Source organism: Panthera tigris, chromosome D2 (assembly GCF_018350195.1).
Source record: "Panthera tigris isolate Pti1 chromosome D2, P.tigris_Pti1_mat1.1, whole genome shotgun sequence".
Taxonomy (NCBI): Eukaryota; Metazoa; Chordata; class Mammalia; order Carnivora; family Felidae; genus Panthera; species Panthera tigris.
Window position 1 is genome coordinate 47,175,382 of NC_056670.1, and position 27,935 is coordinate 47,203,316.

The following is a 27,935-nucleotide window of genomic DNA, read 5'->3' on the forward strand; positions in this document are numbered from 1 at the left end:
TTTGACTCTATTTCTTTAATAGATAAAGGCACATTGAGACTGTTTGTTTCTTGCGTATGTTGTGTGGACAGAATTGGTCCTTTCATCTAGACCATCAAATTTGTGGGCATGGAGTTGTTCATAGCATTCCTTTATTATTCTTGAGCTCAGATATTCTTTCCTTAGCTGTGTCCATTCTACTGATGAGCTTATCAAAGGCATTCTTCCTTTCTGTTACAGTGTTATTGATCTCTCTAGCATTTCCTTTTCTTTCTTAGAATTTTCATTTTTCTGCTTACATTGCCCATCTACTCTTACATGCTGTCTCCTTTATTTGTTAGAGCTTTTAGTTTAATAATCATAGTTTTTTTATATTTCCTGTCTGATAGTTCTTTGCTCTATGTGAGCTTCGTTCTGATGCTTGCTCGATCTCTTCAAACTGTTTTTTGCCTTTTAGTAGGCTTTGGTCTTTCTTGATAGCCAGACCTGATATGCTTGGTAAAAAGACTGCTGTTAATAGGCCTTTAGTAATATGTGGTAAAGTGTGGAGTAAGATGGGGCATAGGGAAACTTTCTACAGTCCTATGATTAGGTCTCAGTCTTCTATTGAACCTGTGCCCCTGGACTGAGGACTTGACGAAGGCCTGTTATTACCTTCCACCCTGTGCTTCTCCCCTGCTTTAGGTGGCACAGGAGGGCTAGACTGAGCTGAAGTTGAATATTTCCCTTCCTCTACAAGGAATGCTAGAGCAGGCTGGAGTTAGGTGTTTCCCTTACCCTCCCATGCAAGGCTAGAATGGATTGAAGTTATTTACTTCCTTTCCCTCAGGTCAGTTGGGTCTTATAAAACCCCAGCAGATTAGGCTGTGGTAAAATAGTTTCTCCTGAGGGGAAGAATATAATGCTCTGGCATATTTCAGACTAGTTACTTTTTCTCTCCCCTACTGGAAGCAGTAAGATATTTTTCTCTGATAGTCACTGTAAAAACCTGGTCAAGCTCCTGGAAGTAATACTCACAAAGTGTGGGGCCCACCATGCCTGGGTTTCCTGGAGTTTTTAACTCTCATACTTATCCACACTGAGCCTCCAGTAATTCATCAAGAATAGTTAAGGTTTTCTTTCTTTCTTTCTTTCTTTCTTTCTTTCTTTCTTTCTTTCTTTCTTTCTTTCTTTTTTTTTTTATGTTTATTTATTTTTGAGAGAGAGAGAAAGTGCGAGCAGGGGAGGGGCAGAGAGAGAGGGAGACACAGAATCTAAAGCAGGCTCTAGACTCTGAGCTGTCAGGAACAGAGCGTGATGCAGGGCTCGAACTCACGAACCACGAGATCATGACCTGAGCCGAAATTGGATGCTTAACTGACTGAGCCACCCAGGTGCCCCTATTGTTTATTTATTTGAAGGCTATTGATTTTGTATGTTAATTGTATATACTGTTAATTTATTGAATTATCTTTTTTTGTAATTTTCTCATAAATTCACTGGTGTTTCAGGTATATTATCTACCATATCATCTGCACTATAAATAGGTTCATTACTTTTTTAACTATTCTTTGGCCTGTCATCGATTTCTCTTGTCTAATAATAACTCTAATGCTGTGTTCAACAGATATATTGAACATCCTTGCCTTGCTCCTGATCTGAGTGGAAATACTTCTGGTATTTATTCATTCAATTAGATACTCTCTTTAGGTCTATTTGGTAGCATTTTAACATGTTAAGAGGATATCTCTCAATTCCTGTTTCCGTGTTTTTTAAAAAATATTATGAAGGGATATTGAATTTTGTCAAAGATTTTCTGATCTTCACGGTTTTTTTTTTCCCTCTCAGAAATGTTAATGTGATGATATTAATAGATTTCTGGGGTGCCTGGGTGGCTCAGTTGGTTAGACGTCCAACTTCGGCTCAGGTTCATGATCTCATGGTTCGTGGGTTTGAGCCCCGTGTTGGGCTTTGTGCTGACAGCTCAGAGCCTGGAGCCTGCTTCAGATTCTGTGTCTCTTCTCTCTCTGCCCCTCTCCCGCTCATGATCTGTCTCTCAAAAATAAATAGATTTCTTACTATTGAACCAACCTGCAGTCCTGAAATATATCCTACTTGTTCACAGTAAATTCTTCAATTGTGTTATTGGATTCGGTTTGCTAATGTTTAGATTTTTATATCAGTATGAATGAGTGATACTGGTCTGTAGGAGTTTTTTTATTTGTTTTTATTTTGTTTTTTGGTAAACTATTAGATTTAGGAGTTGATGCTATACTTGCTTTTTTAAAGAAATTAGGAAATTTTTATTTATTTAAAAAATTAAGACATTTTCATTCATTTTCAGTGCTCTGGAAAAATTTGTAGATCATAGGATTTATTTTGTCTTTAAAGATTTGGTTAATTCCTGTGAATCCATCTGGACTGGTGCTTCTTATTGTGTAGTAGTTTTTGAGTAACATTCCCTAGTTCTTTGGAAATTTGTCTGCTTAAGCTTTCTAATTTTAATGACATCCATTTTGTTAATCTGTTGTTCCCTAGAAAATTATCCTTGCCATTTATTTTTGCATATTTGTGATTTCCTTCTTTTTTTCTTGGTAAAGTTAATTAGCAGTTTATGTCTTTGCTAATGTTTGTTACAAACTGTTGTTTTTATTTATTACTATTCTATTTTTCTGCATTTTTTCATTTATTTATTTATTTATTTATTTATGATATTTATTTATTTTTGAGAGAGAGAGAGAGCGCGCAAAGCAAAGCGTGAGGGGGAGAAGGCAGATAGAGAGGGAGACACAGATTCCGAAGCAGGCTCGAGTCTCCGAGCCGTTAGCACAGAGCCAATGCGGGGCTCGAACCCACAAACTACAAGATCGTGACCCAAGCCGAAGTCGAACGCTTAACTGACTGAGCCACCCAGGCACTCCTTTTCTGCTATTATTTTTATTTATTCTTTTTTTTTCAATATATGAAATTTATTGTCAAATTGGTTTCCATACATCACCTAGTGCTCATCCCAAAAGGTGCCCTCCTCAATACCCATCACTCACCCTCCCCTTCCTCCCACCCCCCATCAACCCTCAGTTTGTTCTCAGTTTTTAAGAGTCTCTTATGCTTTGGCTCTCTCCCACTCTAACCTCTTTTTTTTTTTTTTTTCCCTTCCCCTCCCCCGTTTGTTTCTGTTAAGTTTCTCAGGATCCACATAAGAGTGAAAACATACGGTATCTGTCTTTCTCTGTATGGCTTATTTCACTTAGCATCACACTCTCCAGTTCCATCCACGTTGGTACAAAGGGCCATATTTCATTCTTTCTCATTGCCACGTAGTACTCCATTGTGTATATAAACCACAATTTCTTTATTCATCAGTTGATGGACATTTAGGCTCTTTCCATAATTTGGCTATTGTTGAGAGTGCTGCTATAACCATTGGGGTACAAGTGCCCCTATGCATCAGTACTCCTGTATCTCTTGGGTAAATTCCTAGCAGTGCTATTGCTGGGTCATAGGGTAGGTCTATTTTTAATTTTTTGAGGAACCTCCACACTGTTTTCCAGAGTGGCTGCACCAGTTTGCATTCCCACCAACAGTGCAAGAGGGTTCCCGTTTCTCCACATCCTCTCCAGCATCTATAGTCTCCTGATTTGTTCATTTTGTCCCCTCTGACTGGCGTGAGGTGATACCTGAGTGTGGTTTTGATTTGTATTTCCCTGATGAGGAGCGACGTTGAGCATCTTTTCATGTGCCTGTTGGCCATCTGGATGTCTTCTTTAGAGAAGTGTCTATTCATGTTTTCTTCCCATTTCTTCACTGGGTTGTTTTTCGGGTGTGGAGTTTGGTGAGCTCTTTATAGATTTTGGATACTAGCCCTTTGTCTGATATGTCATTTGCAAATATCTTTTCCCATTCCGTTGGTTGCCTTTTAGTTTTGTTGGTTGTTTCCTTTGCTGTGCAGAAGCTTTTTATCTTCATAAGGTCCCAGTAGTTCATTTTTGCTTTTAATTCCCTTGCCTTTGGGGATCTGTCAAGTAAGAAATTGCTACGACTGAGGTCAGAGAGGTCTTTTTCTGCTTTCTTCTCGAGGGTTTTGATGGTTTCCTGTCTCACATTCAGGTCCTTTATCCATTTTGAGTTTATTTTTGCGAATGGTGTGAGAAAGGGGTCTAGTTTCAATCTTCTGCATGTTGCTGTCCAGTTCTCCCAGCACCATTTGTTAAAGAGACTGTCTTTTTTCCATTGGATGTTCTTTCCTGCTTTGTCAAAGATTAGTTGGCCATACGTTCGTGGGTCTAGTTCTGGGGTTTCTATTTTATTCCATTGGTCTATGTGTCTGTTTTTGTGCCAATACCATGCTGTCTTGATGATGACAGCTTTGTAGTAGAGGCTAAAGTCTGGGATTGTGGTGCCTCCTGCTTTGGTCTTCTTCTTCAAAATTACTTTGGCTATTCGGGGCCTTTTGTGGTTCCATATGAATTTTAGGATTGCTTGTTCTAGTTTCGAGAAGAATGCTGGTGCAATTTTGATTGGGATTGCATTGAATGTGTAGATAGCTTTGGGTAGTATTGACATTTTGACAATATTTATTCTTCTAATCCATGAGCACGGAATGTTTTTCCATTTCTTTATATCTTCTTCAATTTCCTTCATAAGCTTTCTATAGTTTTCAGCATACAGATCTTTTACATCTTTGGTTAGATTTATTCCTAGGTATTTTATGCTTCTTGGTGCAATTGTGAATGGGATCGGTTTCTTTATTTGTCTTTCTGTTGCTTCATTGTTAGTATATAAGAATGCAACTGATTTCTGTACATTGATTTTGTATCCTGCAACTTTGCTGAATTCATGTATCAGTTCTAGCAGACTTTTGGTGGAGTCTATCGGATTTTCCATGTATAATATCATGTCATCTGCAAAAAGTGAAAGCTTGACTCCATCTTTGCCAATTTTGATGCCTTTGATTTCCTTTTGTTGTCTGATTGCTGATGCTAGAACTTCCAACACTATGTTAAACAACAGCGGTGAGAGTGGACATCCTGTCGTGTTCCTGATCTCAGGGAAAAAGCTCTCAGTTTTTCCCCATTGAGGATGACGTTAGCTGTGAGCTTTTCATAAATGGCTTTTATGATCTTTAAGTATGTTCCTTCTATCTCGACTTTCTGAAGGGTTTTTATTAAGAAAGGTTGCTGAATTTTGTCAAAGGCCTTTTCTGCATCGATTGACAGGATCATATGGTTCTTATCTTTTCTTTTATTAATGTGATGTATCACGTTGATTGATTTGCAAATGTTGAACCAGCCCTGCATCCCAGGAATGAATTTCACTTGGTCATGGTGAATAATTCTTTTTATATGCTGTTGAATTCGATTTGCTAGTATCTTATTGAGAATTTTTGCATCCATATTCATCAGGGATATTAGCCTGTAGTTCTCTTTTTTTACTGGGTCTCTGTCTGGTTTAGGAATCAAAGTAATACTGGCTTCATAGAATGAGTCTGGAAGTTTTCCTTCCCTTTCTATTTTTTGGAATAGCTTGAGAAGGATAGGTATTATTTCTGCTTTAAATGTCTGGTAGAACTCCCCTGGGAAGCCATCTGGTCCTGGACTCTTACTTGTTGGGAGATTTTTGATAACTGATTCAATTTCTTCGCTGGTTATGGGTCTGTTCAAGCTTTCTATTTCCTCCTGATTGAGTTTTGGAAGTGTGTGGGTGTTTAGGAATTTGTCCATTTCTTCCAGGTTGTCCAGTTTATTGGCATATAATTTTTCATAGTATTCCCTGATAATTGCTTGTATCTCTGAGGGATTGGTTGTAGTAATTCCATTTTCAATCATGATTTTATCTATTCGGGTCATCTCCCTTTTCTTTTTGAGAAGCCTGGCTAGAGGTTTATCAATTTTGTTTATTTTTTCAAAAAACCAACTCTTGGTTTCGTTATCTGCTTTACAGTTTTTTTAGATTCTATATTGTTTATTTCTGCTCTGATCTTTATTATTTCTCTTCTACTGCTGGGTTTAGGCTGTCTTTGCTGTTATGCTTCTATTTCCTTTAGGTGTGGTGTTAGATTTTTGTATTTGGGATTTTTCTTGTTTCTTGAGATAGGCCTGGATTGCAATGTATTTTCCTCTCAGGACTGCCTTAGCTGCATCCCAAAGCATTTGGATTGTTGTATTTTCATTTTTGTTTGTTTCCATATATTTTTTAATTTCTTCTCTAATTGCCTGGTTGACCCACTCATTCTTTAGTAGGGTGTTCTTTAACCTCCATGCTTTTGGAGGTTTTCCAGACTTTTTCCTGTGGTTGACTTCAAGCTTCATAGCATTGTGGTCTGAAAGTATGCATGGTATGATTTCGATTCTTGTATACTTATGAAGGGCTGTTTTGTGACCCAGTATGTGATCTATCTTGGAGAATGTTCCATGTGCACTCGAGAAGAAAGTATATTCTGTTGCTTTGGGATGCAGAGTTCTAAATATATCTGTCAAGTCCATCTGATCCAATGTATCATTCAGGGCATGATGTTTCTATATTGACCATGTGTCTAGATGATCTATCCATTTCTGTAAGTGGAGTGTTAAAGTCCCCTGCAATTACCACATTCTTATCAATAAGGTTGCTTATGTTTGTGAGTAATTGTTTTATATATTTGGGGGCTCCCGTATTCGGCGCATAGACATTTATAATTTTTAGCTCTTCCTGATGGATAGACCCTGTAATTATTATATAATGCCCTTCTTCATCTCTTGTTACAGCCTTTAGTTTAAAGTCTAGTTTTTCTGATATAAGTATGGCTACTCCAGCTTTCTTTTGACTTCCAGTAGCATGATAAATAGTTCTCCATCCCCTCACTCTCAATCTGAAGGTGTCCTCAGGTCTAAAATGAGTCTCTTGTAGACAGCAAATAGATGGGTCTTGTCTTTTTATCCATTCTGATACCCTATGTCTTTTGGTTGGCACATTTAGTCCATTTACATTCAGTGTTATTATAGAAAGATATTATAGAGTCATTGTGATGTCTGTATGTTTTATGCTTGTAGCGGTGTCACTGGTACTTTGTCTCACAGCATCCCCCTTAGGATCTCTTGTAGGGCTGGTTTAGTGGTGACGAATTCCTTCAGTTTTTGTTTGTTTGGGAAGACCTTTATCTCTTCTTCTATTCTAAATGACAGACTTGCTGGATAAAGGATTCTTGGCTGCATATTTTTCCTGTTCATCACATTGAAGATCTCCTGGCATTCCTTTCTGGCCTGCCAAGTTTCAGAAGAGAGATCGGTCACGAGTCTTATAGATCTCCCTTTATACATTAGAGCACGTTTATCCCTCGCTGCTTTCAGAATTTTCTCTTTATCCTTGTATTTTGCCAGTTTCACTATGATATGTCGTGCAGAAGATCGATTCAAGTTACGTCTGAAGGGAGTTCTCTGTGCCTCTTGGATTTCAGTGCCTTTTTCCTTCTCCAGAACAGGGAAGTTCTCAGCTATTATTTCTTCAAGTACACCTTCAGCACCTTTCCCTCTCTCTTCCTCCTCTGGAAAACAAATTATGCGTAGATTATTTCTCTTTAGTGCATCACTTAGTTCTCTAATTTTCCCCTTATGCTTCTGGATTTTTTTGTCTTTTTCTCAGCTTCTTTTTCCATAATTTTATCTTCTAGTTCACCTCTTCTCTCCTCTGCCTCTTCAATCTGAGCTGTGGTTGTTTCCATTTTATTTTGCAGCTCGTTTATTGCATTTTTTAGCTCCTCCTGACTATTCCTTAGTCCCTTGATCTCTGTAGAAATAGATTCTCTGCTGTCCTCTATACTGTTTTCAAGCCCAGCGATTAATTTTATGACTATTATTCTAAATTCACTTTCTGTTATATTGTTTAAATCCTTTTTGATCAGTTCGTTAGCTGTTGTTATTTCCTGGAGATTCTTTTGAGGGGAATTCTTCCGTTTGGTCATTTTGGATAGTTCCTGGAGTGGTGCAGAACTGCAAGGCACTTTCCCTGTGCTGTCTTGAATAACTCGTGTTGGTGGGTGGGGCCGCATTCAGACCCGATGTCTGCCCCGAGCCCACCGCTGGGGCCACAGTCAGACTGGTGTGTGCCTTCTCTTTCCCTCTCCTAGGGGCGGGATTCACTGTGGGGTGGCGTGGCCCGTCTGGGCTACTTGCACACTGCCAGGCTTGTGGTGCTGGGGATCTGGCGTATTAGCTGGGGTGGGTAGGCAAGGTGCACAGCGGCAGGAGGGGCAGGCTTAGCTCACTTCTCCTTTGCTGATCTGCTTCCGGAAGGGCCCTGCGGCAGCGGGAGGGAGTCAGACCCGCTGCTGGAGGTGTGGATCCGCAGAAGAACAGCGTTTGGGTGTTTGCGCGAGCAAGCAAGTTCCCAGCAGAAACTGGTTCCCTTTGGGATTTTGGCTGGGGGATGAGAGAGGGAGATGGCACTGGTGAGCGCCTTCATTCCCCACCAAACTGAGCTCTGTCATCTGGGGCTCAACAACTCTCCCTCCCGTTGTCCTCCAGCCTTCCCGCTCTCCGAGCAGAGCTGTTAACTTATAACCTTCCAGATGTTAAGTCCCGCTGGCTGTTGGAACACACTCTGTCCAGCCCCTCTGCTTTTGCAAGCCAGACTCGGGGGTCTCTGCTTGGCCAGCGGGCCGCCCCTCCGCCCCGGCTCCCTCCCACCAGTCCGTGGAGCGCGCACCGCCTCGCCGCCCTTCCTACCCTCTTCCATGGGCCTCTCGTCTGTGCTTGGCTCCGGAGACTCCGTTCTGCTAGTCTTCTGGCAGTTTTCTGGGTTATTTAGGCAGGTGTAGGTGGAATCGAAGTGATCAGCAGGACGCGGTGAGCCCAGCATCCTCCTACGCCGCCATCTTCCCCCCTCTATTTTTATTTACTCTTATAACTTCCTTTGATTTACTATGTTCTTTTTCTTTTTTTGAGATGAGAATTTATTTTTATCCTTGTATTGATTTTTATGTGTATGGTGCTATGAATCTTCATCTAATAACTGATTTAACTGTATTCCTTAGATTATTATTGTCGTTGCTTTTAAAAATTATGTAATTTTTGTATTTTCCCCTTCACCCAAGAGTTCTTTACCAGAAGGTGTTTTAATTTCCAGATGGAAGGATCTTTCTGTTTTTGTTGTTGTTTTTGTTAGTAATTTTTAGGTTTATTGCATTGCAAGCAGAAAGTGTTGTTTGCAGTATTTCCATTTATGAAAAGTAATATTTTTCTTTACCTAATATATGACCAGTTTTTTTTTTTTTTATAAGTGCCATGAACTCTCTTGAGTAGGTGTATTCTTATTATTTAGGGATAATAAAGATCTATCTCATTGATTATGTTGTTTAGGTAGTTCTATCTCTATATATATTTTGTCACACTTGATCTGTATATTGTACTGAAAGGTATATAAAAGTCTCTTATTGTGTTTCTCTCTGTCTCTCTGCATCTTCTAGTTTTTGTTTCATAAAGGTGGTTATGTCTGTTATTTGATACATAAAAAAATCTGTTAAGTGTTAATGTCTTCATTATGAATTTTAGCATTAAAAAATATCACTTGGTCTCCTGGGTGGCTCAGTCAGTTAGGCATCAGACTTGATTTCAGCTCAGATCATGATCTCACCTTTCCTGAGTTCAAGCCCCGCATCAGGCTCTGCATGCTGATAGCGGGTCCTGTTTGGGATTCTTCCTCTTTTTCTGCCCCTCCCCTGTTTGTGCTCTCTCTATCTCTCAAAATAAATAAATAAAAACTTTGAAAAAAATAAAAAAAAATATGACTCATTGTTACATTTATTCTTTGGGGTGTGAATTCTACTTTTTCCGGTAATCAGGATCACCACCACAACTCCCTTTTGGATTCTCTTAGCTTGTTTACTCCTGTTCATCCCTTCAGTTTAGCCTTTCCAAATCCCTTTATTTTAAGGTGTATATCTTATCTACAGCCTATAGTTTGGTGTTATTTTTTTGTGACAAATTGAAAATCTTTTCTACTTTGTCACAATATATAACATTTCTATATTAGCCTTAATCTTTCAGTATTCCACCATTTATGTATTTTAAAATGCTGGTTGGTAATCTTTTGACTGAAGATTTTCTGACCTTATCTTGATTGGATGAAGTTCATGCTCTTATCGCATTCCTCAATTGGTGTGTGGTGCAGCAATGGATGCATCTCACGAATGCATAATTCTCTGGTAAGTTCTTCTAAGTTGAGAATTTTTTCTGTAACTTTGTTAGGCAGCCTCTATCCAGACCCATCAAACAAGTTCACTTCCCTCAACTTCTTCCAGCCCCTGGCAAGCATCATTCTACTTTCTAAGAGTTTGACTACTTTAGATACCGCATATAAATGGAATCGTGCAATATTTGTCTTTTTGTGATTTGTTTATTTCATTTACCATAGTGCCTTCAAGGTTCATCCATGTCATAGCATGTGACAGGATTTCCCTCTATTTATTTACTTATTTATTTATTTACTTATTTACTTATTTACTTACTTAATTTACTTATTATTCAAGTATAGTAAACATACAGTGTTATATTAGTTTCAGGTGTACAATATAATGATTCAACAATTCTACATGTTTCTCACTGCTCATTGAGATAAGCATACCTTTTAATGTTTATGTATTTATTTTTTTTGAGAGAGACAGATAAAGAGAGACAGAGACAGAGAGAGCAGGGGAGGGGCAGAGGGACAGGGAGAGAGAATCCCCAGCAGTGGAGCCCAACTTGGGGCTTGATTTCGTGACTGTGAGATCATGAGCTGAGTTGAAATCAAGTTGGCTGCTTAACAGACTGAGTCACCCAGGCGCCTCGAGATAAGTGTACTCTTAACCCCTGCTAGCAACCACCAGTATGTTCTTTATATTTAAGAGTCAGGGTTTTCTGTTTGTTTGTTTGTTTATTTTCTTTGTTTGCTTTATTTCTTAAATTCCACATATAACTGAAACCCTATGGTATTTGTCTTTCTTTGACTTATTTCACTTAGCATTATACCCTCTAGGTCCATCTGTGGTGTTGCAAATGGCAAGCTCTCTTTTTTTTTTTTATGTCTCAATAATGTTCCATCCTATACATACATACACACATATACACATACACAACAGATCTTCTTTATTTATCCATCAGTGGACACTTGGGTTGCTTCCATATCTTGGCTATTGTAAATAATGCTGCAATAAACATAGGGGTGCATGTATTTCTTTGAATTAGCATTTTCACTCTCTTTAGGTAAATACCCAGTAGCAGAATTACTGGATCACATAACAATTCTATTTCTAATTTTGAGGGGAACCTCCATATTGGTTTCCACAGTGGTTGGACCAGTTCACATTCTTACCAACAGTGCATTAGGGTTCTTTTTTCTTGACATTCTTGCCAAAGTGGTATTTCTTGTATTTTTTATTTTAGCAATCTGACAGTTGTAAAATGATACCTTATTGTGGATTTAATTTGCATTTCCCTTATGATTAATGATGTTGAGAATCTTTTTATGTGATTTTGGCCATCTGTATGTCTTTGGAAAAATGTCTCTTCGTGTCTTCTGCCCATTTTTAAATTGGATTATATAGATTTTATGGTGTTGAATTGTATAAGCTCTTTATATAATTCAGATATTAACCCCTTATTGGATATATCATTTGCAAATGTCTTTTCTCATTCAGTAGGTAGCTGTTTTGTTGTGTTGCTGGTTTCCTTTGCCGTAGAAAAGCTTTTTATTTTGGTGTCATCCCAATAGTTTTTTTTTTTAATTTATTGAAATTCAAGTTAGTCAACATACCGTGTAGCATTGGTTTGAGGAATAGAACCCAGTGATTCATCACTTACATATAACGTATAACACCCAGTGCTCATCCCAACAAGTGCTCTCCTTGATGTCCATCACCATTCAGCCCAGCCCTTCACCTACCTCCTCTCCATCAACCCTCGGTTGGTTGTCTGTATTTATGAGTCTCTTACGGTTTGCCTCTCTATTTTTATCTTATTTTTCCTTCCCTTCCCCTATGTTCATCTCTTGTGTTTCTTAAATTCCACATATGAGTAAAATCATATAATATTTGTCTTTCTCTGACTTATTTCTGTTAGCATAATACACTCTAGTTCCATCCACATTGTTGCAAATGACAAGATTTCATTCTTTTTGATTACTGAGTAATATTCCATTGTATACATATACCACATCTTCTTTATCCAGTAGTTTAATTTAGCTTTTGTTTATCTTTGTTGGAGGAGACCTATCTAGAAAGATATTTCTATGACCAGTGTCAATGAAATTTCTACCTGTTTTATTTTAGGAATTTTATGGTTTCAGGTCTCACATTTAGGTCTTTAATCTATTTTGAGTTTATTTCCATGTATGTTGTAAGAAAGTGGTCCACTTTTATTCTTTTGCATATAACTGTCCAGTTTTCCCCACACTATTGAACAGACTGTCTTTTTCCCATTGTTTATTCTTTTGTCATAAATTAATTGACCATAAAAACATGAGTTTATTTCTGGACTCTGTATTCTGTTCTGTTCCATTGATCTGTGTGTTTATTTTTGTGCCAGTACCATACTGTTTTGATTGTTGTATATGTTGAAATCTGGGATTGTGATACCTCCAGCTTTGTTCTTTTTCAAGATTACTTTGTCTACCAGGTCATTTGTGGTCCCATACAAATTTTAGGATTATTTGTTCCAGTCTGTGACAGATCCTGTTAGTATTTTGATAGGGATTGCATTAAATTTGTAGATTACTTTGGGTGATGTGGACATTTTAACAATGGTGGTTCTCCCAGTTCATGACCATGGAATATCTTTCCATTTGTTTGTGTGATCATTTTGAATGTGTTTTCATCATTTTTAATTTTTTTCATCATTGTTTTGTAGGTTTTGGAGTACAAGTCTATCACCTTTGTGGTTAAGTTTATTAAATATTTTCTTTTTGGTACAATTGTAAATGAGATTGTTTTCTTGATTTCTGTTCCTGCTGCTTCATTATTAGTATATAAAAATGCAACAGATCTCTGGATACTTTGTATCCTGTGACTGAATTAATTTATTAGTTCTAATAGTTTTTTGGTGTAGTCTTTAGGGTTTCTTTGTATAGTATCATGTCATCTGCAAATAGTGAAAGTTTAACTTTTTCCTTACCAATTTGGGTGCCTTTTTTCATGATTATGGTACCTAGGACTTCCAGTACTATGTTGAAGTAAAGTGGTAAGAGTGAACATCTTGTCTTGTTCCTGATCTTAGAGGAAAAACTCAGTTTTTCACCATTGAATATGACCTTTGCTGTGAGGTTTTCATATATGGCCTATTATGTTAAGGTATGTTACTTCTTGAGGGCTGCCTGGGTGGCTCAGTTTGTTGAGCATCTGACTCTTGACTTCATCTTGGGTTATGGTGTCGCAGTTCATGGGTTCGAGCCCTACATTGGGCTCTGCACTGGCAGCATGGAGCCTGCTTGGGATTCTCTCTCCCTCTCTCTCTCCCCCTCCCCTGCTGGTGCTGTTTCTCTCTCTCTCTCAAAAGTAATAAACTTAATAAAAAAAAGTGTTTAAACTTACTTTGTTGAAAGTTTTTATCATGAATGGATGTTATATTTATTCGTATGCTTTTACTGAATCTATCGAGATGATCATGTGGTTTTTATCCTTTCTCTTGTTATTGTGGTGTATCATTTTGATTGACTTGTGAATATTGAACAACACTTACATCTTGGCAATAAATCCCCCTGGGTTTTGGTGAATGATTTTTTTAATGTATTGTTGGATTTGGTTTGCTGTTTTGTTGAGGATTTTTGCATCTATAATCAACAGAGATACTAACCTATAGTTTTCTTTTTTTTTAGAATCTTTATCTGGTGTTGGTATCAATATATGTGATGCTGAAGCGAGCACCTCTGGTGTTGGTAACAGTTTAATGCTGACCTTGTAGAAAGTATATGGAAGCCGTCCTTCCTTTTCTGTTTTTTGGGGAATAGTTTGGGAGGAATAGGTATTAACATTTCTTTAAATGTTTGGCAGAATTCACCTGTGAAGCGATCTGGTCCTGGACTTTGTTTTTTGGGAGGTTTTTTTTTTTTTTTTAATTTATTATCATTTTTTTAATTAAAAAAAATTTAAAGTTTATTTATTTTGAGAGAGAGAGAGAGAGAGAGAGAAAACAAACCAGTGGGGGAGGGGCAGAGAGAGGGGGACAGAGGATCCGAAGTGGGCTCTGTGCAGATAGCAGTGAGCCCCATGTGGCACTCAAACTCACAAACTGTGAGATCATGACCTGAGCCAAAGTTGGGCACTTAACTGACTGAGCCACCCAGGTGCCCCTGTTGGGAATTTTTAAATTACTGGTTCAGTTTCATTGTAATCTGTTCACATTTTCTGTTTCTTTCTGATTTAGTTTTGGAAGGTTATATATTTCTAGGAATTTATCCATTTAATGTAGGTTGTCCAATTTGTTGGCATATAATTTTTCATAATCTCTTATGATCTTTTGTATTTCTTTGGTATGGGTTGTTAATTTTCCTCCTTTTCTGGTTTTACTTATTTTTGTTGATCTTTTGTTGATCTTTTCAAAGATCTTTTTGTTGATCTTTTCGAAGAAACAGCTCTTGGTTTCATTGATCTATCATTTTTTTAGTCTCTTTCTCATTTATTTCTGCTCTAGTTTTATTATTTTCTTCATTCTACTGGCTTTGGGGTTTGTTCTTCTTTATCTACACCTCTAGGCATAAAGTTAGGTTGTTTATTTTAGATTTTTCTTGTGTCCTGAGGTAGGCCTCTATTACTACAATCTGGCCTCTTAGAACAGCTTTTGCTTCATCCCAGAGATTTTGGACTATTGTGTTTTTATTTTCTTTTGCGTCCATATATTTTTTTATTTCCTCTTTGATTTTTTGGTTGACCCATTCATGTTTAGTAGCATTTTACTTAGCCCTCATGTATTTGTGGTCTTTTTAGATTAAAAAAAATTTTTTTTAACGTTTGTTTATTTTTGAGAGAGAGGCAGAGTGTGAGCCGGGGAGGGGTAGAGAGAGGGAGAGACACAGAATCCAAAGCAGGCTCCAGGCTCTGAGCTGTCAGCACAGAGCCTGATATGGGGCTCGAACTCACAAACTGTGAGATCATGACCTGAGCTGAAGTTGGACACTTAACCAACTGAGCCACGCAGGCACCCCTTAAAAAAATTTTTTTAATGTTTATTTAATTTTGAGAGTGAGAGAGAGAGAGGGAGAGAGAGAGGGAGGGGAGGGAGGGAGAGAGATAGCGTGAGCAGGGGAGTGGCAGAGAGAGAGAGAGACACAGAATCCGAAGCAGGCCCCAGTCTCTGTCTGAGCTGTCAGCACATAGCCCAGTGCGGGGCTTGAACCTGTGAACCATGAGATCATGACCTAAGGCAAAGTCGGACACTTAACTGATTGAGCCATCCACGTGTCCCTCCAGATTTTTTTCTTGTGGTTGATTTCCTAATTTTATACTGTTATGCTTGGAAAAGATGCATGATATGATTTCAGATTTTTTGAATTTATGAGACTTGTTTTGTGGCCTATAATGTGATCTGGAGAATGTTCCATGTGTGCTTAAAGGAATGTAGATTCTGCTATTTTTGGATGGAATGTTCCGAATATATTTATTAGTCTGTCTCATCCAATGTGTCATTCAAAGCCACTGTTTCCTTACTGTCTTTCTGTCTGGTTGATCTATCCATTGATGTGAGAGGGGTGTTACTGTATTGTCAATTTCTTCCTTTATGTCTGTTAATAGTTGCTGTATGTATTTAGGTTCTTTTCATGTTGGGTGCATAATTATTTACAATTGTTATATTCTCTTATTAGTTTGTTCCTTTTCTTAGTATGTAGTACTGTTCTTTGTCTATCGTTACAGTCTTTATTTTAAAGTCTATTTTGTTTGATACAAGCATTGCTACCTGTCGTTCTTTTCACTTCTATTTCCATGATAAATATTTTTCCATCTCTTCACTTTCAATCTGCATGTGTCTTTAGTCTCTAGCAGGCAGCATATAGATAGGTCTTGCCTTTTTATTCATTTAATCACCTTATGTCTTATTAATTAATTAATTAATTTATTTATTTATTTTGAGACAGCACAAGTTGGGGTGGGGCAGAGAGGGAGAGAGAGAATCCTAAGCAGTCCTCGCACTGTCAGCGAAGAGCCTGATGCAGTGCTCAAACTCACAAACTGAGATCATGACCTGACCGAAAACCCAGAGTCAGACACTTAATGGACGGAGTCACCAACGTGCCCCCATACCTTTCCTTTCTTGCTCTCTTTATGGTTTCATGGCTTTCTATAGTGATGTGCTTAGATTTCTTTCTCTTTATTGTTTGCATTTCTATTGCAGGTTTTTGATTATGGTTACCATTAGGCCCATATGTAACATCTTACACATATAGTTGTTTGTATTAAGTTGATGGTCATTTAAGTTTGAACCAATTCTAAAGACACTAAACTTCTACTCCCTGTCCGTGTTTATGTATGTGATGTCATACTTTACATCCTTTTATTTTGTGAATCCCTTGACTTTCATATATAATTGATTCTACTGGTTTTGTGCTTTAACCTCCTTACTGGTTTTATAACTGATTAATCCACTACTTTTATTATGTTTGTATTTACCTGTGAAATTTTTTTCCTTTTGTAATTTTCTCATTCCTGATTATGGCCTTTTCTTTCCACTCAAAGAATCTCTTTCATGTTTTTTGTAGGACTGATTTAATGGTGATGAACTCCTTTAACTTTGTTTAGAAAACTATCTCTCCTATTCTGAGTGATAGCCTTGCTAGGTAGAATGTTTTTGGTTGTAGGTTTTCTCCTTTCAGCACTTTGAATATGTCATGGCTTGCAGTTTCTGCTGAAAAATCAACTGATGGCTTTATGGGGGTTCCCATGTATGTAACTGCTTTTTCTTTCTGCTTTTAAATTCCTTCCTTTATCAGTAATTGCCATTTTAATTATTATGCATCTTGGTATGAACTTCCTTGGGTTGATTTTTGGGGGGCTCTCTGTGCCTCCTTGATTTGGATGTCTGTTTCCATCTCCAGATTAGGGAAGTTTTCACATATTATTTTTTCAGACAGATTTTCTGCCCTCTTTTCTCTCTCTTCTATAGCATGAACGTTATTATTATTACACTTGATGATGTCACTGAGTTTTCTTAACCTATTCTCATTTTTTATTCTTTTTTTTCCCCTACTATTCAGCTTGGTTGCTTTCTATTACACTGACTTTCAGCTTGCTGATCTGTTCCTCTGCCTCTTCTAATCTACTATTGATTCCTCTATTGTATTTTTAATATCAGTTATTGAGTTCTTCATCTCTGATTGGTTCTTTTTTATATTTTTTATCTCGTTATTGAAGATCTCACTAAGATCCTCCACTTTTTTCTCAAGTCCAGTAAGTATCTTTATGGCAATTAAATTGAATTCTCTATCAGGCATTTTGCTTATTTCCATTTCATTTAGATTTTTTTGCAGTGAGGTTGTCCTGTTCTTTCATTCAGCACATATTCTCCTGTCTCCTCATTTGTCCAATTCTCTGTGTTTGTTTGTAGATATTAGGAAAGTCGGTTACATCTCCTGACCTTGAAAGTAGTAGTCCTATGAAGAAGAGGTCCTGTAGTGACCTATAGTACAGTGTCCCATGATCACTGGAACAGGTGCTGCTGGAGCATCTCCTGTATGGGTTGCATGTGCCCTGCTGTTGTAGCTGAGCCTTGCTTGGCTTCAGTCCAGTTAGCTACAATGACCCATTTTGCCCTTGGTGGGCAGGGTTTGGTCCCTTTGCTATTCAGGGACCAGAATGGGGCCACCGTTAGCTTATAATTGGGTAGTGTCTGCAGTCAGACCAGATGCCTGCCCCTTTGCTGTGGCTGCGGTAGCACTGAACTGCTGGGCGCTCTCCCTGTGTTGTCCTGAGAAGCTTTTGTTGGTGAATGGGGCCTGTAGACAAACTTGATGTCTTCCCTCTATCTGTTGGGGCTGCAGTAACCCCAAACTGCGGTGCTTTCTCCCTGTGCTGCCCCCTGAGAGGCTTTTTGTTGATAGGCAGCACTGCTGGTCAGGTCAGATACCTGTCTCCGGATTATCTCCTGGGGCTGTAAATGCACTGATCAGCGGGGCACTCTGCACTGGCAGTCATAAGGTTCAGCTGCTGGGGCTGCTGGTATGTTTGGCTATCTTTCCTTCTCCCCAGGGCAAGAGTCACTTTGGATTGATGTCGGTCCCTGGCAGGGCTGCTTGCAGGATGAGACACAGCAAGTGTGCCTTTGGAAGGACTCTTGGCTAGTGGGGTAGGTTGGATGGGTGGATCCACAGGAGAACTTGCATAATGTTAGGAAGTTAAGTGGATAGTGTTCACGCTGGTTCCTGCACATCTCTGGCTATGTAGGCCAAGGAAGGGGAAGAGAAATGGTGCTAGCCAATTCTTTTGTCCTTGAAGAAGGATCCTAAAGATACTCCTTCAGCATGTGGTCTGGGATTAATAAATGAATCTCCTCCATGTATATCCCAGGCACTTAAAAAAAATTATTTATTTATTTATTTTTAACATTTTTTTAATGTTTTTATTTTATTTTTGAGAGAGAGAGAGAGTGTGTATGTGTGAGTGGGGGAGGGGCAGAGAGAGAGGGAGACAGAAACTGAAGCAGGCTCTGTGCTCTGAGCTGTCAGTGCAGAGGCTGACACAGGGCTCGAACTCAGACTGTGAGATCATGACCTGAGCCAAAGTCAGATGACCAACTGACTGAGCCACCCAGGCACCCCTAAAATAAATTTTTTTGATTTAACTTTATTTTTTATTTTTTAAAATTTACATCCAAATTGGCTAGTATATAGTGAAGCAATGATTTCAGTAGATTCCTTAATGCCCCTTACCCATTTAGCCCATCCCCCCTCCCACAACCCCTCCAGCAACTCTCAGTTTGTTCTCCATATTTATGAGTCTCTTTTGTCCCCCTCCCTGTTTTTATATTATTTTTGTTTCCCTTCCCTATGTTCATGTGTTTTGTCTTTTAAAGTCCTCATATGAGTGAAGTCATATGATTTTTGTCTTTCTCTGACTAATTTCACTTAGCATAATACCCTCCAGTTCCATCCACATAGTTGCAAATGGCAAGATTTCATTCTTTTTGATTGCTGAGTAATACTCCATTGTGTGTGTGTGTGTGTGTGTGTATGTGTATATATACACACACACACACATATATATATATATATATATATTTTTTTTTTTTTTTTTTCTTTATCCGTTCATCCATCAATGGGCATTTGGGCTCTTTCCATACTTTGGCTATTGTGGATAGTGCTGCTATAAACATGGGGGTGCGTGTGTCCGTTCGAAACAGCACACCTATATCCTGTGGATAAATGCCTAGTAGTGCAATTGCTGGGCTGTAGGGTAGTTCTATTTTTAGTTTTTTGAGAAACCTCCATAGTGTTTTCCAGAGTGGCTGCACCAGCTTGCATTCCCACCGCAGTGCAAAAGAGATCCTCTTTCTCTGCATCCTTGCCAACATCTGTTATTTCCTGAGTTGTTAATGTTAGCCATTCTGACAGGTGTAAGGTGGTATCTCACTGTGGTTTTGATTTGTATTTCCCTGATGATGAGTGATGTTGAGCATTTTTTCATGTGTCAGTTGGCCATCTGGATGTCTTTGGAAAAGTGTCTATTCATGTGTTTTGCCCATTTCTTCACTGGATTATTTGTTTTTTGGGTGTTGAGTTTGATAAGTTCTTTGTAGATTTTGGATACTAACCCTTTATCTGATATATCGTTTGCAAATATCTTCTCCCATTCTGTCGGTTGCCTTTTAGTTTTGCTGATTGTTTCCTTCACTGTGCAGAAGCTTTTTATTTTGATGAGGTCCCAATAGTTCATTGTTGCTTTTGTTTTCCTTGCCTCCGGAGACTGTGTTGAGTAAGAAATTGCTGCGGGCAAGATCAGAGAAGTTTTTGCCTGCTTTCTCCTTCAGGATAAAAAAATTGTTTTTAATATTTGTTTATTTTTGAGAGAGAAAGAGAGAGAGAGAGAAGGGGCAGAGGGAGAGGGAGACAGAATCCAAAGCAGGCTCCAGGCTCTGAGCTGTCAGCACCCAGTGTCATGCACCCATGAACCTCGGGATCATGACCTGAGCTGAAGTTGGAACCCACTGAGCCACCCAGGCGCCCCACCCCAGGCACTTTTCAAACTGCTTCTTTTATGCTGTATCTCCATGAGATTGCTTGTTATACTGTCTCTTTACGGGTGGGGATTCAGTTTTTTATTGCCGCTCAGCTCCGGGAAAGCTGGAGCTTTAAAGTACCTGGCTGTTAAGCCCCGCTGGTAGGAAAAAAATGAAGTTAAGCCCCACTGTTTTTCAAAGCCAAATGTTATAGAGACTTATCTTCCCAGTGAGGGTCCCTGTGCCTGGGATACCTGGCGTGGAGTCTGCTTCCCTTCCTTCTCTGTGCTTGTGGTGTCCCTCCCAGTTGTTTTCTCCTCAGGAGTTTGGTTCTCCACTACGTCTTTGCTCTTCCTACTGTTTTTGATGTGGCTTCCTCTCTACAATTAACTGAAAAGTCTGTTTTGCCAGTCTTGAGATTGTTCTCTGGGTTGGTTGCACTGAGGTGATTGCTATCTAGGTGTGTCTGTGGAGCAAGGTGAACTTAGGATTTTCCTTACCAGCCATCTTTACACAAGTCTACAGGATTTCCTTCTTTTTTAAGGCTGAATAACATTCCATTGTAAGTTTATACCACATTTTCTTTACCTATTTATCTGTTGATAAACATTTAGGTTGCTTCCATCTCTTGGCTATTATGAATAATGCTGCAGTGAACATGGGCATGCGTAATCTGTTCCAGATCCTGATTTCTTTTGAATATATACCCAGAAGTGGAATTAATAGATCATATGGTAATTCTATTCTTAATGTTTCAAGGATCTTCCATACTGTTTTCTGTTGCAGCTGCACAATTTTGTATTCTCACCAGTAGTGCACAAGGCACCAGTGTAGATTTTTCCACATCCTTGCCAATATGCTGTTTTCTGTTTTCTGTTTTTTTATGGACATCTTAATGGGTGTGATGATGTCTTACTGTGGTTTTGATTTGTACTTCCCTGATGATTAGTGATGTTGACCATCTTTCCATGTGCTTATTGTCCATATCCCTATGTCTTTTTTAAGAGAAATGTCTACTCAAATCCTTTTGCTCATTTTAAAGTCAGATTATTTTTGTTGTTGTTCAGTCCAGTCTAAGTCCTTTGCCTTATAAGTTCTTTGATTTTTTTTTCCATGTAACTCTTGAGGATTTTATCTTTATTATTGAAATTGAATAATTTTATTACTAGAGACTAAGTCTTGGACTTAATAATTCTAGGTTAATTTTCCCAGGTACCTATTGGGTCCTTTCCATTTGTAGATTCAGATTTTTTCTGTTTCTGGAAGCTTTTTAGGATTATTATTCTCAGTATTAGTTCTGTTCCAGTATTTTCTTTTTTTCTTTTTTTTGGATTTTGATAATGTGAATATTATTCCTTCTTGGCCTGTCTTCCTTTTTCACTACTTTCTCTCTGACCCTTCTTCCTTCTTTATGTCCTTCTCATCCTCTTGGTTGTTTTCTTGCCTTGTCCTTTACTAAATGTGTATTTAAGTCTGTTATCTCTTGGTATCTTGTAATTTGTTCTTCATTTTGAGGTAATTTTGTCTTTTTCCTTCATTTCTTTTCTGAGTCTAGTTTGCTTTTTTTTTTTTTTTTTTTGCAATTTCTTCCTTTTTTGTTTTTGTTTTTAGTGTTAGACATTTTCTGTTCTTAATTTTTGAAGTTCTGATTCAAAGTGCTCTTTCATATCTTCAAATGCTTGACTATGTTTAACTCTGTTGCAGGTGTGGCCTTACAGTTTTCTTCTGCTTTATAGTTATTTTTCTGGGTGAAATTTACTTTAGTTGATAGGTTTGGAATAAAATTAGAAATTAAAATTATATATTTAATATAGAAGTATATATTTACATACTGTATACTATATATGTTATACAACGTAAAGTGATATAATTTTTAAAATTATTATATAACTTAATTATCATTATCATTAGCTCTGTATGGATTTATAAATTTTTCTCCTGTTGGATTTTGTGGTATGGAGTGTTTCATAGATACTGTTTAATGGTGCTCTCTTATGTTGTTACGGCCATGTCCAGATATTTTAGTAGATGTTTTATGTTTGTTTTGTGCTGATGTGAGTTGGAGGGAGTTAAGAGTTTTCCAGTTTTGTGGTTCTTTTTTTGTCTTGCAAGACTCTTTTCACCACTTGCTCCTTCCCCACCCCACACTGAATTACTCAAAGACGCTCCTCCTCTTTTGTTTTTCTTGCCTCTCACAGAAGCTTCTTCAAATTGCTTGGCTTTAAAGTCCCTTGCTTATAGTCAGTGTTCTGATCTACCTGAGTCCTTTTTGTAGACTTTTCAGTCTTAGAATGGTTTCTTTTTCCTCATTATGATTTTATATTGGGCTTAATATAATGTCACTAGTTTCCATCTGTGTCTTCTCTGAAATTTTTCTCAGTCAGCCCTGCAGGGGCAGGAGCGTGATACTTCACTCATAAGGATTGGGTGATTGTCCCCTCTTATTCCCATTTATTTTGAAGATTGGACATTTTCTGTCTTCACGATAGGAGAGTGAAGGGCATGGCTTTTGTGTAGAATCATTTCGTTTCTTGTTGTTCTGTATTGTTTTGGGAGGAAATATTGGGAGATGGGAGCAGGGGTCCACCAGTGTCTTTAATTATCCATAGGTCCTATTGATTCTAGTTTATTTCCTACATGCAGATATGACTATGTTCTCAACTACATAGTATCTGTGAAAACTCTAAAAAAAAGACTAAAGAAACATGTGACTCATTAGGGTTAGATGAGGTACCCTCTGATGGGATTAGTGCCTTTGTAAGAAGAGACACCAACGAGCTGAGCTCCCTTTCTTGTGCACACTCACAAGGAAGTCATATGAGTACACAGGAAGCCAAGAGAAATGGCCTTAAAATGAAACCTACTTTGCCAGAACCTTGATCTTGACTTCCCAGCCTCCAGAGCCTTGAGAAGTAAATTTCTATTGTTTAAGCCACCAGTCTGTGGTATTTGTTAGGGCAACCCAACCAGATTAACACACATACACACATTTACAAAAACACTCATACTCGTATATCACTTCTCACAGATTTATTTAGAATAGTGAACAATTGGATAGGTGAAAATATCTCTTATTAGGGGACTGTGTAAATAAGTTATGACAGAAAAATATTAGAGTACCATTCAGTCATTAAACACATAAATGTATGGGTTTTTTTTATTGATGTGAAAAATGCACATAATATATTAATTGAAAAAAGTAGTTTATGATACAGCTCACAAAATTTGTTCCCATTTCTGGTAAAATAAAAAAAAAGTTTTAAAAGGAAATATACCCAAAATGTTAAGAATAGATTCTACTGGGTTTAGGATGACATGTAGTTTTTATTTTCTTTTCTATATCTCCAAGTTGTCTACTTTTCACAAATGACTATTATTTTTATAATATTTTAATTTGTAAAATGTTTTAGAACACTTAATAAAACATTTTTATATATGTAATCTTTATTTTTTAAGAATATGTGTTTTATAGGAATTAATTTTTCTGGATTTAGTTGTATGAGAAATAAGAGTTGAAGTTTAAAGAGTTGAGATTTAAAAGCAAACCTTAAATGGGGTTGCCAGATTTTTATTTATTAAATCTGGCAACGCTGTCTTAAAGCAAAGTTGGTTAGCTCTGTGTATTTGAGATTTTTAAAGTGTGTCTGTTAGAAAGAACCCTAGTGGTTTTTTAAATTTTTGTTTTTATTTTTTTAAGTTTATTTATTTTGAGAGGGAGAGAGAGAACACGTGCTCAGGGGAGAGGCAGAGAGAGAGACACGATCCCAAGCAGGCTCTGCACTGTCAGTGTGGAGCCTGATGCAGGGCTCAAACTCACGAACCATGAGATCATCATGACCTGAGCCAAAACCAAGAGCCAGCCACTTAACCAACAGAGCCACCTAGGTGTCCCAAGAATCCTAGTGTTTTTTAATGTGCAAGAGAGGACACTGAGGCTCACAGAGGTTGATATTCTCCTCAAAGTCATTCAGCAACTCAAGTAGCCATTAGGATCACAGCTCAGTTTTGGATGTTTCTTTCACACTGTCTTGCCTGCCTGCCATCCTTATAATATTTATTTTAGCCTGATAAATGTTGGCTCAGTTCATTTAAAGTGTTTGCAGGAGTTGTACCTAAGTAGTGTTATTACTGTGTCTTTAATCCAGTTCTAAAGTTTCCATTAAAAATAATACCCGTATGATGTGGGTTGAATGTAAACGGGGTAGTACCTGGCCAAATTGCTTTATCTAATTATGCTAGAGAAATCCTATAGTTTTGATTGAAAAGTTGACCTAGGCAAATTTCCAGTTTGTTAAAATAATTTGTGAAATAATTTCTAGTTTTAAAGCCTTTCCTTACCTGACACTAATTTTTAGCTGGAAGAAAAAGAACTAAACTGTTTGATTTGAGAGATATAATTGTGTCCTTCCCACTTAGGGCCTCCTCCTTCTGTGACTGTATTCCATGATGATCTTTTGGAACATTTGGTAAACATTTAGTAGATACCAGGTCTTCTAACAGGCAGTACTACTGAAACATCACCAGACAGCGACTTTTGCTTTATGAAAACTGATTTTGTAGAGACTGATTAGCATAAAGGTTAAGCATGCAGTTTCTGGAGTTGGCCTTCGGGGGGCTTCACATCTCTAATCTATCTACTCTGTGTCAATCTCTCGATACTTCAGTTTTATAGCCTGTGAAATGAACATAATATTGATGCCTACTTCACAAGATTGTGGTCGCAGTTAAATTATGATAATTGTGGTTGCAGTGAATTTATGATAATACAGGTCAAGCACTTTTAACAATGTTTAGCTTATAATAAATGCTAGTATACATACCACTGTTATTATTCTAGTCAAGTTTTAGTATCATAAGAAAAAGTAATTTGAGAAGACCGTGTAGGAGGTATTGAAGAAAGTTTTTCATCAACATCAGTGTCCATTAAATGTCCTATTGAATAGATAATACTCTGGCTAGAATGGTACAGATATTCTTTGGGTGTTTAAATTTATACTTTGCAAAAGTATAATATTCCTTATTAATATATCTTTAACATCACAGAAATGCAAATAAACTCTCTTGTAGACTATAATTTTTAGCATTGAAAATGGTCTACAGCATACTTTTTTTTTTTTCAATGTTGAGTTATTCTGTAATTAGTGTTCAGGCTCTACAAAAGAACATGTTAATATGCAATCACATATAAACACCGAGGTAGAAGGAATTTTCTAATACATTAAGGTTTATTGGAAATTATATTTTCTGTCCTTCTTTTAATATTATTGACTTTTCCACTTAGGAGACATATGAAAGACGCCATGTTAGTCACTAAATAATATTACTCTGGGAACACATTTCAGGGATATGACCCACCTTCCCCCATAACTAAATGAAGATTGTACTTCACAGCATTAACAAACATAAACTAAATTAGTTTAATTTCGTAAGCTAAATTAAATGTTCTATACTTTTAAACTTAGATAAAATTGACGTACTAGTTTCAGGTATACAACATAGTGATTCAATGTTTGTATTTATTGCAAAGTGATCACTGTAATGAGTCTTGTTCACATCCATCACCATACCTAGTTACAAAAGTTTTTTCTTGTGATGAAAACTTTAAGGTCTACTCTCTTAGCAACTTTCAGGTATACAATACAATACAATACAATACAATATTATTAATTATAGTCTGCATGTTATACATTATTTTATATATTTTATGACCTAATCATTTTATAGATGAGAGTTTGTACATTTTAACCCCTTTCACCCCTTTCATGCCCCCATAATATACTTTGAACAAACTGCACATAAATGAATGAAGACTGTACTTTGCAGCATTAACAACTGTCTTCAATTTTTTTTTTTTTTTTGAGAGAGAGAGAATGTGAGCAGGGAAAGGGCAGAAGGAGAGGGAGGAAGAGAATCTTAAGCAGACTCCACACCCAATGTGGAGCCCGATGCAGGGCTCAGTCTCACGACCATGATATCATGACCTGGGCCGAAATCAAGGGTTGGGTGCTGAACCGACTGAGCCAGCCAGGAGCCCTTAGGCCTTAAATGTTAAACTCTTCAGGGCTGATTTTGTGATATTTGTTTTTTAGTGGGCTCCCTAATGTTATACTTTAGCTCAGGGTAGACAGTTATTAAAACATACCATTCTAAAGTGAGTGGGGTGGACTCCATCTACTTTCAGTCATTCTCTTGATTTTAGCTAAGCACCTAGCATTCAATCTAGAAGTGTGTTTGATTTATTATTAGTAGTAGTTCTTTAATAAAATAGATTTGAATCATACTTTTTTGAAGATTCTATTGAATTTTTAACCGTATTTTTATAACCTTCCCCTAAGGTATACTCATCTGTCAGCAGCACTTAATTTGGAATAACATGGAACTTGAAGATGATTATTGCTTGAGTGATTACAAGTGAGTGTAATTACATATTAGCTGTTTTATAGATGCTCAGTATTACAACTCCGTATATTAGTGTTTTCCTTCTGAATCCTTGGATCCTGTCTCTTCTGAATAGTTCTGACCCCTAGATTTAAAAAAAAAAAATTTTTTTAATGTTTGTTAATTTTTGAGAGGAAGAGAGAGACAAAGCACAAGTGGGGGAGGGGCAGAGAGAGAGAGGGAGACACAGGCTGTGAAGCTGGCTCCAGGCTTCAAGCTGTCAGCAAGAGCCTGATGTTGGGGCTCAAACTCACAAACCATGAGATCATGACCTGAGCCGAAGTCAGACGCCCAACCAACTGAACCACCCAGGCACCCCCTGACCTCTAGATTTAAGTGTAAATCCTGAACCTTAAGATGTGTTAGCTCATTACTGCATACTGCGTGATCTTTATCCTTTGATTCTGTTTTACTTTTTCATTATTTACACCAAGTTCCATATCCTCTGTCTTTTTAGATCTCTCTCTTTTGATCTTGTCTTCTGTTCTCCTTTCTTTTAATATTGGCCCATTCCCACCTAACTACTTTCTTTTTTCCCCATTTTTACAAGAGTATTGGGTGAGAATAAAAATCCTAGAAGATAGCACAGGCAGTAATTTCTCTGACATTGGCTGTAGCAACATTTCTAGGTATGTCTCCTGAGGCAAGCGGAATAAAATCAAAAATAAACTTTTGGGACTACATCAAAATAAAAAGCTTTTTTAAAAAATGTTTATTTATTTTTGAGAGAGAGAGAGTGCGAGTGGCAGAGAAAGAGGGGGAGAGAAGATCTGAAGCAGGCTCTGCGCCGACAGCAGTGAGCCCGATGTGGGGCTCAAACTCACGAACTGTGAGATCCTGACCTGAGCTGAAGTTGATGCTCAACAGACTAAGCCACCCAAATGCCCCAAAATAAAAAGCTTCTGTACAGAGAAGAAAACAGTCAACAAAACTAAAAGGGAACCTACTGAATGGGAGAAGATGTTTGCAATAATATCCAATAAAGGATGTATATATATCCAAAACATATAAAAACTGATAGGGTCACCTGGGTGGCTCAGTTGGTTAAGCATCCAACTCTTGGTTTAGGTTCAGGTCATGATCATGGTTTGTGAGTTCGAGCCCTGCTTTGGGCTCCATGCTGATAGAGCAGAGCCTGTTTGACTCTCTCTCTCTCCTTTTTGTCTGCCCTTCCCCTGCTCTCTCTCTGTCTCTCTCAGAATAAATGAATAAATAAATTAAAAAAAAAACAGGGGTGTCTGGATGGCTCAGTCGGTTAAGCTCCGACTTCTCGAGATTTCGTGGTTCATGGGCCTGAGCCCCACATTGGGCTCTGTGCTGACAGCCTGGAGCCCACTTCAGATTCTGTGTCTCCCTCTCTTTCTGCCTGTCCCTGCTCACACTCCGCCTCTC

At 37.8% G+C, this 27,935-nt stretch overlaps 1 protein-coding gene across 4 annotated transcripts in view; it reads left to right on the forward strand.

Annotated features, from left to right (window-relative positions):
• Positions 1-27,935, forward strand: part of ZFAND4 (zinc finger AN1-type containing 4) — an 87,448-nt gene that overhangs the window by 26,674 nt on the left and 32,839 nt on the right. For all 4 annotated transcript variants that reach the window (XM_007080043.3, XM_042960564.1, XM_007080041.2 and 1 more), the window contains exon 3: positions 26,441-26,516. In XM_007080043.3, the coding sequence (XP_007080105.1) occupies positions 26,441-26,516 (76 nt within the window). The remainder of the gene's footprint in view (positions 1-26,440; positions 26,517-27,935) is intronic.